This window comes from Eleutherodactylus coqui, chromosome 9 (genome assembly GCF_035609145.1).
Source record: "Eleutherodactylus coqui strain aEleCoq1 chromosome 9, aEleCoq1.hap1, whole genome shotgun sequence".
NCBI classification, from domain to species: Eukaryota; Metazoa; Chordata; class Amphibia; order Anura; family Eleutherodactylidae; genus Eleutherodactylus; species Eleutherodactylus coqui.
In genome coordinates, this window is record NC_089845.1 from 166,714,571 (window position 1) to 166,730,477 (window position 15,907).

At 50.2% G+C, this 15,907-nt stretch overlaps 1 protein-coding gene across 1 annotated transcript in view; it reads left to right on the forward strand.

The window, feature by feature from the left end:
- ZFAT (zinc finger and AT-hook domain containing) overlaps positions 1–15,907 on the forward strand; it is a 144,360-nt gene that overhangs the window by 4,791 nt on the left and 123,662 nt on the right. Inside the window, exon 2 of the mRNA XM_066578916.1 lies at positions 1,088–1,208. Within this exon, the coding sequence (XP_066435013.1) occupies positions 1,088–1,208 (121 nt within the window). The remainder of the gene's footprint in view (positions 1–1,087; positions 1,209–15,907) is intronic.

Consider the following 15,907-nt stretch of genomic DNA (forward strand, 5'->3'; position numbering starts at 1 on the left):
TCCGGAGGGGTCCTGTGTAACCGCTTACCCCTTGTATCCCCCCTCTTAGGCTCCATTGCCATCTACATGTTCCGGGTCCTGTGTAACCGCTTACCCCTTGTATCCCCCCCCCCTTAGGCTCTAGCGCCATCTACATGTGTAAGCTGTGTAACCTCTTCCTTCCCGGTGCTGCTGCTACATGTGCCAGCATGCCCTGAGGGGTCCCGTGTAACCGCTTACCCCTTGTATCCCCCCCTTAGGCTCCAGTGCCATCTACATGTGCCGGCGTGCCCTGAGGGGTCCCGTGTAACCGCTTACCCCTTGTATCCCCCCTTAGGCTCCAGTGCCATCTACATGTGCCGGCGTGCCCGGAGGGGTCCTGTGTAACCGCTTACCCCTTGTATCCCCCCTTAGGCTCCAGTGCCTTCTACATGTGCCGGCGTGCCCGGAGGGGTCCTGTGTAACCGCTTACCCCTTGTATCCCCCTTAGGCTCCAGCGCCATCTACATGTGTAAGCTGTGTAACCTCTCTCTCCCGCTCGCCCGGAGCTGCTGCTACATGTGACCGAGAACCCACCAAAGAAGGCCTGAGCCCCGAGCACATCATCATCCCGCTCCGCCCGTGGCTGTGCCGTCCGGCCGGCAGCGCAGAAGTGAGATGCAGGTCTGTCTTCATGGCTTCTGCCCCCCCCCCTCCCTGCGACTAACAAGTCTGGAGCGTTATCATAGGGAATAATGGATGAGGGATTCTCTTGTCCGGCAGCGCAGTGTGAACCGCAGCCGCCGCATCAGCGGGCGGCAGGACGGACCTGACTGCCTCAGCGCTTCATTGTTTTCATTGTTTGCAGAATCCGTTTTCAAGTTTCCTCTACTTTCTCTTTTTTCAAAATATATATGGTGAGGCAAAAGTCTGGACACACCCCCTTTAACTGGTGCATTAATGACAATATGACTTCCAATGTGTGAAAGTTTTGTATTTAGTGAGCGGCTGCATTTTTTGTCCTGGAGGAGATGTCTTTGGCAGCCATTTTAACTCCGCCTATTGAATTCAGGAAGAGGCTGTGATGTGTCCGTCTTGGCTCATAAATCCTCTGTCCCTAATTGTTTAGGAAGATGACGAGGTCACAGTTGGCCATCCAGGGCCTCTTGTCATTGCGGGTTCACTTAGCGGGGATAAGCCCCTCCGGATGTTAGAGGACACCGCCCTCCCATCTGTGGTCAGTGACAGCAGTGAGTTCCCACAATACTCTCCACAGGATGGCGCACCTCCGCACTTTGCTGTGGCTGTACGCAGATGGCTGGATGTGCAATTTCCTGGGCACTAGATTGGGCGTAGCGGTCCGGTAGAATGGCCGCCAAGGTCATCGGACTTAACAGCTTCGGACTTTTATCTCTGGGACCATTTTAATCCATCAAGACTGGACTAACCTCTAACCCTGTGCATGCGGAAGGATGGCGGACACATCGAACCTGCCATGTAGAGCGCTCTGGGAAGCTCTGCCTTAAAGGGGTTGTCCGGCCATAAACATTAGGTCTCATTACTTCTGTTTGCCCATTTCCATGCACTTTGTAATATACATTGTACATGGAAAATGAAGCAAACAGAAGTTTTGGACTTACCTGAAGGGATGCCCCCCCCCTGTGTTGCTCCTCGTCGTCCCTGGTTACCACAAGAATCTCTCTTCTTGTCGGGCCAGCTCTTGTCGGCGCGGGAACGAGCCCCTTCTCATCCGCGCATGCGCAGTTCTTCTCTCTGCAGCCGGGACCGATATACGAGCTTCTTGTGTGCAGGAAGGGGGGAAGGATGGAAGAGCCTCAGAGCAGGAACTGAGCTCTCGGACCTTAGCCCCGCCCCCGTCCCGCCTCTCCTCATTGAAAATAGTGCAGAGGGGCGGAAAGGAGGCAGAGAGGGGGCGGGAGCTCAGTTCCTGCTCTGAGGCTCTTCCATCCCCCCCCCCCCCCCCCCCCCCCCCCCCTGCACACAAGAAGCTCGTATATAGGTCCCGGCTGCAGAGAGAAGAACTGCGCATGCGCGGATGAGAAGGGGCTCGTTCCCGCGCCGACAAGAGCTGCTGCGGCCCGACAAGAAGAGAAGATTCTTGTGGTAACCAGGGACGACGGAGGAGCAACACAGGGGGGGGGGGCATCCCTTCAGGTAAGTCCAAAACTTCTATTTGCTTCATTTTTTCATGCACAATGTAATTACAAAGTGCATGGAAATGGGCAAACAGAAGTAATGAGACCTAATTGTTTATGGCCGGACAACCCTTTAACCCTTTCAATCCACTGTCTGACGTCTGAAGACATTCTGATTGAAGGCTGTACAGCTCCGATGTCGGAAGACAACCAACAGGGTATTCTTACTGTAGATTACTGGCCTCCCAATTAATACTTTCACACATTGGAAGTCCATTTTCTTATGGTTACACCAGTTAAAAGGTGTGCTGCCTCATCCTGTAGATGGGAGATGGGAGGGGGGATAGATCAGTGGAGTACGTTGGTTATAGATGTTATGATAATAAGGGAACCTGTAGATCACACATGGGGTCTCGATGAATGACTGCCATGTGTTCAGGGTGAACCTGCTCTCATCTGTGAGGAGAACGGGGCGCCAGTGGCGGACCTGCCAATTCTGTTCTCTGCAAATGCCAATCCAGCCGCCCGGTGCCTGGTTGTTGGCGCAGGCCCAACTATAGGGCTTCGGCCCTGGGGGCCACCCTCATGGAGTCTGTATGACGGTTTAGTCAGTAGCTGCTGGAGGGCATATTGTAGATCTCCTGCAGCTCCTCTGCTCTTGATGCCGGCTTCATACCCTTCTGTTCAGCTCTCTTGTGTCGGGACTCGAACCTGGGACCTCTTGTGCTCCAGACGGGGGCTCAACGCAAGAAACAGATGAGTGCATAAAGTTTTCCTGCAGAGACTTGGGAAGATGTGTATGCAGATTTTTCTTGCACACAGGTTTCTATAGCCTACAGTAGTTTGATTTCAGCTGTGCTGCTTCCGAGGACGGCGGCTCGGCACTCCCCACACCAGGCTGTTGTAACCGTCCTGGGCATCACAAGCTGATTGGAGATCACTGAACGTTGGTCCTCCGATCGTATAACCCCTTAGATGCTGGAGTCATAGCGTCTACAGCAACTAAGGAGTTTGATGGCTAGCGGGGGCTCCCTCTGTCAGCCCACCAGTATCTGCAATGCATTCCCAGGGGGGCCGATGCTTTACTATGGCAGACGCGGTCCTAACGAAGACCCCCTCAGGTCTGCCATAGGCATCTGCCTATTAGATTAATTGTCAAAAAAAGCAAACGAGGAAAAAAAATGTCCAAGCTGCGGGTTCTTCAGCATTCGCCTTCAAAGGGTGGGATGGAATAAAATTATATATATACCTTAATATTGAAACAAAAAGTAAAGCTTCAACATATCCAGCAAAGAACATTCCGGAGTGAGACAGCCGGGACCCGCAGTCTGCCTTCTCCTTACAGCAATGCGCCACCACACAGCTCAGGTGTAGAATAGAGCAGTCGGCTGACCGGCACCGTCTAAGGGGTGCGGTGAGCAATTCAAATGGTCACAGATGGACATCACTGGATGTAAAAGTGTTCGGGTCACGTAACCCTAAGGTACAACCAAAGGGGGGCTGGGGTGAGTTTGGGGGGGTCAAAGGCTGCACTCAAAAAAATGCTATCGGTAAGTTACTTGTTTATGAGTATCATTTAATGCATTGTCCAGTTATAAGCGTCAGTAGTAGATTGGCGACGGGTTAGCACCAGGGATCCCTATCGATCAGCTGTAAGCTGGGCCATTGTACTCATACACTGAGCTGATTTCTGCAGGAAGTAGACAGCTCTGTTCTCACTGCAGTGGCCAGACTTGATATTGCAGGTCAAGTTTGCATTCACTTCAGTGCCTGTAATACCAAGCCTGGCCACTGCGGTGGGAACAGAGCTGTGTGCTTCCTGCAGAAGTCGGCTCACTGCACAAACACAAAGGACTAGCTTACAGCTGATTGGCGGGGATTCCTGGTGCTGGACTATCACCAATCTACTATTGATGGCATGTCCTAAGGGTAGGCCAATCAAATGCTGTGTGGTTAATGCAGAAATAAGGGAAAGAAACAAAGGCAAAACTGATGTTTTTCTCCCTACCCTCCAATACAAATATTAATGTTATGCAATGCGTCATATGTACCCAAAAGTGGTACTAATAAAAACTACAGCTCGCCACGCAAAAACCAAGCCTCGCACGGCCGTGCTGTCGGAGACATAGAAATTATGGCATTTCAAAAGTGGAGATGAAAATCCCCCAAAACTCGTCACGTCCTTCGGGCCAAAAGCGTCCGCACCCCTCTTATTTACACAGTTACATAATGATGTGAAGCACAGTGAGTGACGGGGATGTTTTGGCGCTCCCGGCGGGGTGCGAGGTCTCGGCTCTTGCTCTCATCCAGTCGGCGTCGTCTTATATAAGATGTCATTATGGCGATGTTATGTAGATCCGCGGCCGCCATGTTTAATAATCAGCCGCTATTTCCAGGTCTGGGAAGAATCTGTTAAAATTACAGCATTTTAAAAGCTGGAAACGTCTTCTGCTTCCTGTTGTAATTCGGCCATCGGGGGCGCCGCTGCCGTCAGCCGGGCCCATGTATTTGCAAGTCTTAATAACGAGATGGAGACGTGTCCTCTAGTTGTTTATAGGGCTTGTCTTAGAGAGCACCAGTCACTATCTGGATATACTGGAGTCCGCTGATCGCCCGCTCGTTCAGAATATATGTCTATCGAGGATCTCGGAGAATAGATTGTCATTTAGAAGGGGTTTAAACCCCAATGTACATAAATTCTAAGGGCCACTCCAAAAACACCCTTTTTCTTTCCCTGCCCCCCCTTCACCTGATTACCTGTCACATCTGGAGGTCTCCTCTGGGTATTGCAGTGCAGCCCCTGTCTGATGCTTATCAGCCACCATCTTGAGGCTGAGCTTTTTTACTTTCAGTTTCACATCAATCCTATGATACATTAGCTAGAGGCTGCACCATTTCTGCCTACTGGGGGTAGTTTTATTATCATTAGCTACCGTATTTTCCCGCGTATAAGACGACTCCCACACTGTCGATGCTGTAGAAAAAAAAAATTCAATACTCTCCTCCTGCAGTGCTGCTGCAGGCTGTCGCTCCCTCCTCCACGCCGACTGAGCATTGTTTTCTGGAGGCTGGGCTTGAATGCCCTGCCTCCAGAAAGCTAATGCTCTGATTGGCTAACTCAGCGTGGCACTGTGTTAACCAATCACAGCCCGTCTGTTGGCGTGGAGGAGGGAGCGACAGCCTGCAGCAGCACCGCGGCAGGTGAGGATTGATTTTATTTTTTTCCTACAGCGTATTCCCGGCGTCTAAGACGACCCCCGACTTGGGAGAAGATTTTCCTGGGTTCAAAAGTCGTCTTATACGCCGGAAAATACGGTATATACAGGAGCTTCGAGTTCGTCAGGAATGTGACAGGAGTGTCTATGTTCGCCTCTAGGCAGTTTCTGTGATAGGATTAATATAACGGCATCACAGAAACTGACTAGAAACTGAACACACAACCCCAAGCAGATCTGAGCTGGTCAGACCAGAGATCACATGACCATCTGACCTTTGGATTTTCAGACCAAAAGTAGTAACTAACCAAAGTCCCACTATCCCTCGTATACACACGCACTGGGGTAGGGGAAATGCAGAATAAACGAATAAAAAAAAAATAAAACACCTTTTTAGGGTTACTGTAAATAATCCTGAAGGTTTTTGGAATAACTTAAAGGGAAGTGGTCACATTGTAAATGCTGCTATCTGTGGGGAACATGTTGTAGAGCAGACAGATATATACTGTATTTTCCGCTCTGTAAGATGCAGTCCCCTCCCCCACACACACACAAAGGGGAGGGGGCGGGAGAGTCGGTGCGTTTTTTAAAGTGAACATGTCGAAATTCAAGCTGTCCGGCACTGTTGCAGGATCGCACGGCCGGCCGGGTGCGCTCCATAGTAGTGGAGGCGAGCAGTTCTCGGTCTCTGTACTACTGCACATACGGACAGCTGATTGGTGGTGATCGCTGGCGGGAACTGGGGAAGAGAAAGGAAAGGAGCTATAGTGACCCTTCGTCGCCCGGTACTATCCTGGCACTGCCCCCTAAAGTCCCCGGGGGAGTTCAAAATGTTTTTCCCATTTTCCTCCTCTAAAACTGAGGTGCGTCTTATCGAGCGAAAAACACAGTAGTTTAATGGGAGAAGATTCAGTAGAACTTGTCACTTATGAATCTGAATTCCTGCTCCTTGGGAGTCCAGGGGGCGGTCCTAGCTGTGACTAGCAGTTACTACTTGGGAGTCCAGGGGGCAGTCCTAGCTGTGACTAGCAGTTACGTCGTCTTGGGAGTCCAGGGGGCGGTCCTAGCTGTGACTAGCAGTTACGTCTTCTTGGGAGTCCAGGGGGCAGTCCTAGCTGTGACTAGCAGTTACGTCGTCTTGGGAGTCCAGGGGGCAGTCCTAGCTGTGACTAGCAGTTACGTCTTCTTGGGAGTCCAGGGGGCGGTCCTAGCTGTCACTAGCAGTTACTTCTTCTTGGGAGTCTAGGGGGCAGTCCTAGCTGTGACTAGCAGTTACTTCTTCTTGGGAGTCCAGGGGGCGGTTCTAGCTGTCACTAGCAGTTACTTCTTCTTGGGAGGCCAGGGGGCGGTCCTAGCCGTGACTAGCAGTTACTTCCAAGTCACACTTGTGTAGGGAACACTGCATCACTGAGTAAGCCGCTGATCCCTATTCTGCTGCCTTCTGTCAAGTTCAGAGAAAAAAGCCCCCTACATCTGGGTGTATTTCCTATCCGTATTACGCCCGTATTTCTTTGCAGAGGTAATCCGGACCGCTCGCAGCACTACTGATCTGCATTAGTATATTCAAACTGGCTTTTTTTATGCCCATTCAAAAAAAAAAAAAAAAAAAAAATGCAGCATGTCCTATATTGGTCCGTATTACGGGCGGAAATCACCTATTAAAGTCTATGGGGTTGAGTAAAGACACAGCCTCCACGCAGTTGCATGCGTATTCACGGTGGGTTTTTACGCATGTTGTCATTTTTTCCCCGCTGTCTCCTGGTATCAATTGGGACTTTTTTACTACCGTGGATGAATGTACACACAAAAGAGTAATCGTATGGGGAAGGTTTTCTTGGTGCACTCTGGGTCCTGTGGTACCTATGGATGGAAGTATACCTAAGCAATAGTTGCTGCGGCTTCCGGCGGTCACATGACTGGGGCAGTAAGGAGCCTTGCTGACCTGTAGACGTAGCTCATACAGCACCGTGTGGCCAACAGTGCAGAAGGCAGAGACTGTCATATAAAATCCCTGCATGTCTCCGGAGAGTCCGTACGGCTCTGACAACCGCTCCTCTCCACTACAATCTTCGTGCAAATGCAGAGATATTCAGAAATGTCTGTAGAGTTCTATGTGGAGCGGCCTGATCTCTGATGATTCTGGGTGGGCTACAAGTGGTTATATAGTAGCATTATCTGCGTTGGGGTGTGGGGTCGCTCACACAGTCCAGATAAAGACCACCCAGCTTTATATTCCAGCAACAGATGATCAGTGGAGAAACAGACAGAAATACTACACCTGCCCGGCTGGGCACTAACTAGACCGTGCTTTACACAATAACATGCGGTATTTGTCAGCAAACTATCAAAGTTCACAGTGGACTTGTGTTCACTCCATGGATCTGACACCGACTGCTTGGAATTGCTGTCTTTTATGTCCCATTAATGAGCTCAGTGGGACGGCTGAGCTAACTGGGGACCAAGAAGTAGTCCTGTACCGGATAGGGAGAGGGAGTGATGGGTCCACCACCAACCTACCCATCACCCCAATAAAATCCAGCCCATTGCACAACTGAATCTGTGCTCAGTAAATTAAATTTACGGAACAATACCGTCATCTCGCCCAGGATAAACACTCCTTTTCATCCATTTGTGATCCCAAATAGTAAATTTATGTTGCTGCTGCCTGGGATCTGTGCAGCAGCAGTGTAAATTTATATCAAACATGCAGGGGCCGAGGGCTCGTCGGGTGTCCTTGCGGGCCACCGTAGGGGCCCAGGGCTCGTTCGGTGTCCTCGCGGGCCGCCGCAGGGGCCCAGGGCTCGTTCGGTGTCCTCGCGGGCCGCCGCAGGGGCCCAGGGCTCGTCGGGCGTCCTTGTGGGCCGCCGCAGGGGCCCAGGGCTTGGCCATAAACCTGCACTTGCGCTCCACTCAGCAGATAACCAGGGTGTCAGTCATTGCCACACTCATCAGCTTCTAGCCTGCTGCACGTCCCTGGAGCTTCCACTGAGCCTGAAGACGCACGTCCCACTTCTATTACATGTCTCCACTAACGAGCCGCCGGCGCTCAGCGCTCTGTCATCTCCTTCCCGCTGTCATAAAACACCGGCATCCAGCGCATCGGGAAATTCTCTGCTTTGTGTTACATCCTGGCCCGGGAGAGAAGGGTGATTATATATTCTATACCAGGGGCAGCCGCCGTAACACGGGGGGGGGGGGGGGGGGGGGGCCGCAGACATGGAGATGCAGGGTACTGATCCAATGTTGATCACGGGTTGCCCGGTGTAAAGTCAGTCGTTTGTATGTGAATAAGGCCCCATGCACACGTTTTGGACACATCGCGACGGAGAATGTAAATCATTAAATATAATCTTAGTAACAATCAATAGCAAAAATGATGTTTCTGTAGGAATACGTGGACTTACCTCCCACAAGGGTCAGCAGCCCTTAACAATACAAAAAAGGGATCCATTAAAAAGGACTAAAAGCGACAGATGAGGACGAGTCTTGTATCTCTGTTTATAAAAGGTGGGCAATGGAGGTCTGTGGGGGGTTTCACCCCAGCGCTGGGGATCCCGCTTTCCTGCTCTGTTTGGGCTTCCCCTTTCTTGCTCCCCAATGGCCGAATGGTTCTTTTCCTGGATGGAACCGACCAGCGCCCCTGATTAGAACGGGGTCCATCCAGCTGACCAGTATTGGATGGAGGAAAAAGGGCGCTTTTCCTTCCAGTATTTTCCGCCTTCTCTGTGACAGAACATCCATTCAGATGTGAGACCACCCTAAGGCGAACTGTACACGGGCGAGCGCGATGTGTTGGCGTGAATCCCCCATGTGAGCGTTTTTATGTCCAATCAGCCTTGCATCACTTTGGGGATGTAGGGATTGTTTTCAGTGGGCAACCTGACATCTCCTCCTGCGCCAAACTCGTGGTGCGATGCTGCCGTCGGCGGCCACATTGAAAACAAAGGGCGCTGTGATGCGAACGCCTGCAGCGTGATAGAACATGCTGCTACTTGTTTCCCGCATCGCCATGGAGGAAAACCTCGCTCATGTGTATGACCCCGTCCAAAAGAATGGGGGTTCATATTTGTACGTCCCGAAACGCACAAATCTCGCGTGATTTTTTTCAGACGAGTGAAGGCGGCATAACTGAAGCGAACAGATCCGGTACTTTGTATCCGTTAAACGGATTAATTAAAAGAAGAGGATAGTTGGGTTCTGTTGATCAGCTTCTCACCTCTTCTGACCCGTTCTTATCAGGTCTGTTTTTTAAAATGTATCTCTGTTTTATCTCCAGTTTTGCCGCGGCGCGCGGGCCGTACGGGCTTAGAGGTGAAATATTTGCTGGTTGGTATGTTTCAGGTGGCCAAGTTAAGAGTTAACACTCGAGCGCGAGGAAGCTTACAAATCACACACCGCATTCACTGTGATAGGAGGTCGTCTGATTTATTAGGCAATCCACAGATAGTTTATGTAAAGACATTTGCAACGAGGCCCGAACACGCCTCCCTTGTGAGGATTAGAACTGATTATCATTGGTTATTAACTCTACACGTGCCCCCACTGGGGTGACGTCACTTTGGGGGCAGAACTTTTCCAAGGCCGATTTTTTTTTTTTTATTTTTTTTTTTTTTTTTTTTTTTTTTTAAGCAGTTTCTCATGAGACTTGAGTAAAATGGCCTTGCAACAATAATCTGCCCTAAAGCCTCGTGTATGTGAAGCCCCTGCTTTCTAGTGGGTTCCTTCACATGAGCGCTGTTTTCTCTGATGCTATCTTTCGACGGAAAAAAAAATCACGGCATGCTCTATATTGCCACAACTTATTTTTTTTAGCCGTCTGTTTCCCTGTGGAACCTTGTTGTGTTTTTTGTTTTTTTTGCCATGCACAAAATGACGGTTTTCATGTGATGCAAGTTTAATGTTAGAAAATAAGCCCTAGCTTATTACTTGCCTTAAAGGCTCGCTCCGGGTCCTCCCGCTGCTCTCCAGAGCTCTGCCAGGCATCCTGGGGTCCCTGTTCGCTCATAGAAGATCACCTTCCTGGTTATGGAATTCATAAATACCACCTACAGAAAGCGGTGGCTCTGATTGGCTTTGCGGTGCTCAATGAACTTGTGCGATGGCTGTGATTGGTTCATCCAGCGCTGCATTGATTGGCTGAGCAATGGCCGAAGAAACATTCAACAGCCAGTGTGTTGTGGAGGCGGGATTTATGAATTGGCCAATTAATGCTGCGGCTCAGCCAATTCATGTTGTATGTTAGAAGATCTCCTAGCGGAAGGGGAAACCTTTGCAGCTAGCCATGTTCTATACACAAGGGCCGTCCCAGGGAATCGGCCTGTAACTGGATAAAGGGGTTATGTGCATCTGTGGAAACCCTCTTATCACTTGTACAGGACACAATGGACGGAATACGAAAACTGAATGTCTTAGCGATACCAGGGGATGCTTTTCTTGCTAGCTGGGACATGGAAGCCCTCTAGAGATCCACTCCGCATGGAGGGGGCTATACCGCGGTTAGATACTGACCAAAGGGGGATTCAGTATCCTCTGCATAATGAACTCATTCTGGAACTATTGGCGTTCCTCCTGGAACAGAATGTATTTCTGTTTAACGGGCGCCTCTTCCACCAGCTCAAGGGTGTGGCGATGGAGAGCCCATGTGCCCCACTTATGCTAATGTGGACCTGGGCTGGTGGGAGGAGCAAGTTGTATTCAGAGATGGCAATGATGCATCCATCAGATTATATTGATGACGAGCGAATCCTTCCATCCCTTCACCCAAGAATGAGAACATCTCCGATATTCCAACAGAGACTCTCGCCTTCCTGGATCGTTAATAACCAAGAGGGCGTAATCTCCAATACTCTGCTGCGCAAACCCACAGCAACGAATAATCTCACTGGGCAAGCTTCCACCCAGTACCCTGTAGAGGGGCATTCCCAAGGGGCAATGAATAAGAAGGAACTGTTCTCAAACCGGGGATTATCAGAGGGAGGATGGAGTAGGAGATTTACGCGGAGGGGCTATCCGAGCCACGCCATTTCATCGGCTGAGTCATAGGCCAGATCCCAAAACATGGGAACTCTCTTAGTCAAAAGGGACAAAAATAGTTCAGGCGACAAAATCCGTATCATTGGCACCTTCAATCAAAAATCGTTCAGAGATACGGTACATCGTTAAGCGTTACTGGGCGGTGTACCTGACGAAGATCTGTGTGATCGCCTTACATTGCACCTCCAAATCACCTTCAGGAGAGGACGCCACATTCGGGACCATCTGGTGGAAGGCATCTACTCCCTACTGGTAGCCCCGCACTCGGTTAGATAGCCAGGCACTTACAAGTGTGCGGGGTGTAAAGCATGCAGATTCATTAACAGAAGTTTGGCATTCAGGAGCGCTAAAACGGGTCACATCAGCACAAATCCCGACTATTAACAGTCGTAGCGTCTTCGTTATTTTGTATGGCTACTTACACCTACTAAGACCATTAGGGAACTGCGGAGGCAAATTTTGGAACACGTGGACAACATGAAGGAGGAGTTGATACCCCCATTGCCATTGTTCGGGAGTTTCATCGTAACGACCCCTCCGCAGTTTCATTCCAGGGACTGGAGCTATTAGGACCTGACGATAGAGGGGCTGACCTCAGTATAGTTTCTCCAGAAAGAAGCGGCATGGACCTTTTATATCGCCGTCGCCCTCATGGTCTCGTTGAGTCGCCATCTTTCCTTGCGTTTCTTTGAGTCCTTGGTGCCGGTGGTTTAGTTTACAGGCGAGGGGGCGGCTGGTCCTTGCGTATTCTTATCTGATACTCTCTCGGGATACTTACCTGTTTGCTTCTTTAAACCTGCCCTTTAAAGTGACGTTTCTATCGCCCCGAGGTTAAACCCTAGTCTGTTCCCTGGAGATCTACCGACTATTGTATTATAAAACAGCGCTACCTAGAATTGTGTTGTACCCCATCGTTTAGTGGGTACTCCGATCGCTAGCACTGCTGTGGCCCGTTGGCCTTTGTCTATAACTTACTTGCCAATGTGAGAGGTTTGATATATGGCCGGGCAGTAGTGTAATACCGTGCCATAGGACCTGGCGCTGCCTCGATCACATGGTTGTACGGAGTCCGGGGATCGCCACTGCCTCGGTGGCCTTAGTGTTACCATGGTAAAGGGGCATGCCTGCTAAGGCTGGATACTTCGACACGCATGCTGCAATAGGACCTGGCACTGCCATGGTCTGGGGGGTAAAGCTGCTATGATCACCTCCCGTGACGGGGAGGAAGTGAGGTCCGGTTTGGACAAATGCCCTCACTATCTGCAGACGGGGATTTGTCATCAGCCGGTGACAGCAGGAGGCAATGCGGTATGTTTCTAGCGCCTGATTGGTGGGCGCAGCCGGGCCCCCAGGAATGAGGGGAGGAGCTTCTAGCATTTAACCCGCACTGCAGCCCTGAGCACTGGCATTATCGTTCAGACCGTCTGGGTGGGTCGGCAGCGATCATCTGGTTTACTATATACTCGCGAGCATGCTGTGGCTTTCTTTAGGCTCCGATGACGAGGCGGATACAGGTCCATCAGACACGCGGTCAGCCTGAATGCTGCTTACTTTGAGCGCCAACTTTGAGCGCCAGGATCACCAGGTCTGTTTATTTTAGGTCTGTTACCTCGAGGGTGCCAGCCTGGACTCCCCCTTTCACTAAAATGCCACTTGGTCACCTCAGGGCACCGTGGCTGTTTTACAGCATAAGAGGAGGTAGCTTTCTACTAATGCCGTGTGGTGGGCAGGTGGCACATACCGCCTTCCTTGTGTACCTTCCACATATCTGCTGATTCCCTCCCCCCGCGCCAACGATGCCAGGGGGATCTGCTGCTCTCTGCTTGCACCAATTTCACCGTTGTGGACTTGAACGCTGGGTGCGGTGGGGGTTACTATCTTGGAAGACTGATGGGTATTCGGTGAGGGGGTGACAGCGGCGGTGCACCTCCCACTCATCCCCGTTTTTTCGCCCACTGACACTGATGTTTGGTACCCCAGGAACCTAAGGCCGCCTCCGAGCTCTTGGACCCAGGCCGTTGCGTCCCTCAGGGGGCACACCGCCACCTTACTTGGTGCCCGCCATCGTTGTGTCATTATTTATCTGCTCATGTTTTTAATATACTTATAAGTGAAGTTTAGGTCTTCTCTGTGAACCCGGCGCCACAACTCTCAGATCAGCCCGAGATGGAACCGCATGCCGGGATCTGCAGCAAATCCACCACTTCTAGGGGCGGCATGTGTTTTACAGCGTGTAATTACTGAAGGTTTTTGATTTTGAGGAAATGTTCCCCATTTTCGAGTGTTGTGTTGCTGCGCTGACTGGCGTGATATCACTTTGCATAGGACTGCTGCGGGTATATCCTCCTGCCGGGTGCCGCAGAGCCGCTGACAGGTACAAATGATGTAGATGGAGCCGGCAGGGAGCGCATCCATCTCTTGGCTCAGGTGAGCGCTGCGGACGACACGGTCTTTAATAACCGATGGATGTTGGCGGTGCGGAGGGGTCGGCGGGTCACGGATTAATTGTAAAGCATTGACCCCGACAGCAGATGTGGCTCCTCTAGTGGATCTCGCTGCCGGGGGTCATGTTATAGATGACCGCACTGAAAGCCGTGGGACAAGATCTAATGTGATAACAGATAATGTAGGAAGCTCTACAGCGCCTTAGTGTATATAGATAATGGGGCAGCATCCGACGGGCACACGGCTCCATTTAAAGGGGCAATCCAATGGTAACCCTTGGTCTGAATATTCCCCTTCCACCGGCAGGGCTGCCTCTGACCCTGGCAGCACCTAACTACCATCGGTGGGGCCAGGTGGTCCGCACGTACCGGATACTCTCCGTTACCTATTCCAGTGCAACCGGTTCCGGACGGGCACAGATGGCGACGGCGCGTCTGTGACTACCGGATGCACCCCGTCCATGAGCACGCGTCGTTAGTCTAAGGTGCATGCACACAGGCCATACAATCACACGGGTTTAGTGTGTTGTGAGACACATCAAACTGCCATGAGAATAGAACCCATTATTGTCAGTGGGTGTGTTTACACGGACGGCGATGGCGCATCCGTGCTCTGTGATGGGAGACTCGCCCGCCTGTCTGAAGGCACCATAAGACATTACATGCTGCTTTGATTGGCCAGTGCTGCCCACCTGAGCGACACTGGCGGGTCAGAGCGTCGTGTAGTGTCTGAGGCTGCTTAGACTTCAGGCTGATTTACACGCAACGATTATCGCTCAAAATTCGTCCAAATGACGGCTTTTGTGCGTCAGCCGTTGCGTGTAAATGTGCGCCCGTCATTCACTTACCGTGCGCTCTGCATCCATCCAGCATAAAAGCCTCATCCCTGATAAAAGGCCCGCAGTCTGTGTTCTCCGGCTGTCTGTGTTCTCCGGCTGTCTGTGTTCTCCGGCTGTCTGTGTTCTCCGGCTGTCTGTGTTCTCCGCGGGCAGCGCTGATAGCATTGTATGCAGCCAGCTGTTCTTGAAATACATGCAGTCAGTTACTAATGGGCTGATGAGTTCAGGATAGCTACTTGATAGGAACAACGTAAAGTATAATCCACCCTCACCTGCTGCAGAACCTCATGATTAATGCTCACATCATATACACCCTCGGCAAGCTGCTGTTCCCCTAGGACTGTACAATGTACACCCTGCTGCCTCCAGAACGTCTTGAAGATGGAAAGAGAAAGCATTATGTCAATCAATAAAGCTTCAAATTATCTCTGAAGAGGTTCTGCAGCAGCAGAAGTGTGTTTGATGTAATAACCACAATAGCCATTACACTATTGTGGTTATTACATCTTCCTGAAACCCTCCGTCCTCACGCCATAATGTGTGCAGTGCCGCCATCCTGGGTCATTTAGCTGCAGGATCATCATAAACGGTAATAAGATGCCATCACATTGTAGCCTTATTCTAGGTGCCACGTGATGCCCAGTGCAGCCGGGCAACGCTGATGAATAATTACTATATACTGCCTCTGATATTAATCATCAATTATATGTCCACAGGGGGCAGTATTAGAGTAGTTATATTCTTGTACATAGGAGCAGTATTATAGTAGTTATATTCTTGTACATAGGAGCAGTATTATAGTAGTTATATTCTTGTACATAGGGGGCAGTATTATAGTAGTTATATTCTTGTACATAGGGGGCAGTATTATAGTAGTTATATTCTTGTACATAGGGGCAGTATTATAGTAGTTATATTCTTGTACATAGGGGACAGTATTATAGTAGTTATATTCTTGTACATAGGAGGCAGTATTATAGTAGTTATATTCTTGTACATAGGGGGCAGTATTATAGTAGTTATATTCTTGTACATAGGGGGCAGTATTATAGTAGTTATATTGTGCATAGGAGCAGTATTATAGTAGTTATATTCTTGTACATAGGGGGCAGTATTATAGTAGTTATATTCTTGTACATAGGGGGCAGTATTATAGTAGTTATATTGTGCATAGGAGCAGTATTATAGTAGTTATATTCTTGTACATAGGGGGCAGTATTATAGTAGTTATATTCTTGTACATAGGGGGCAGTATTATAGTA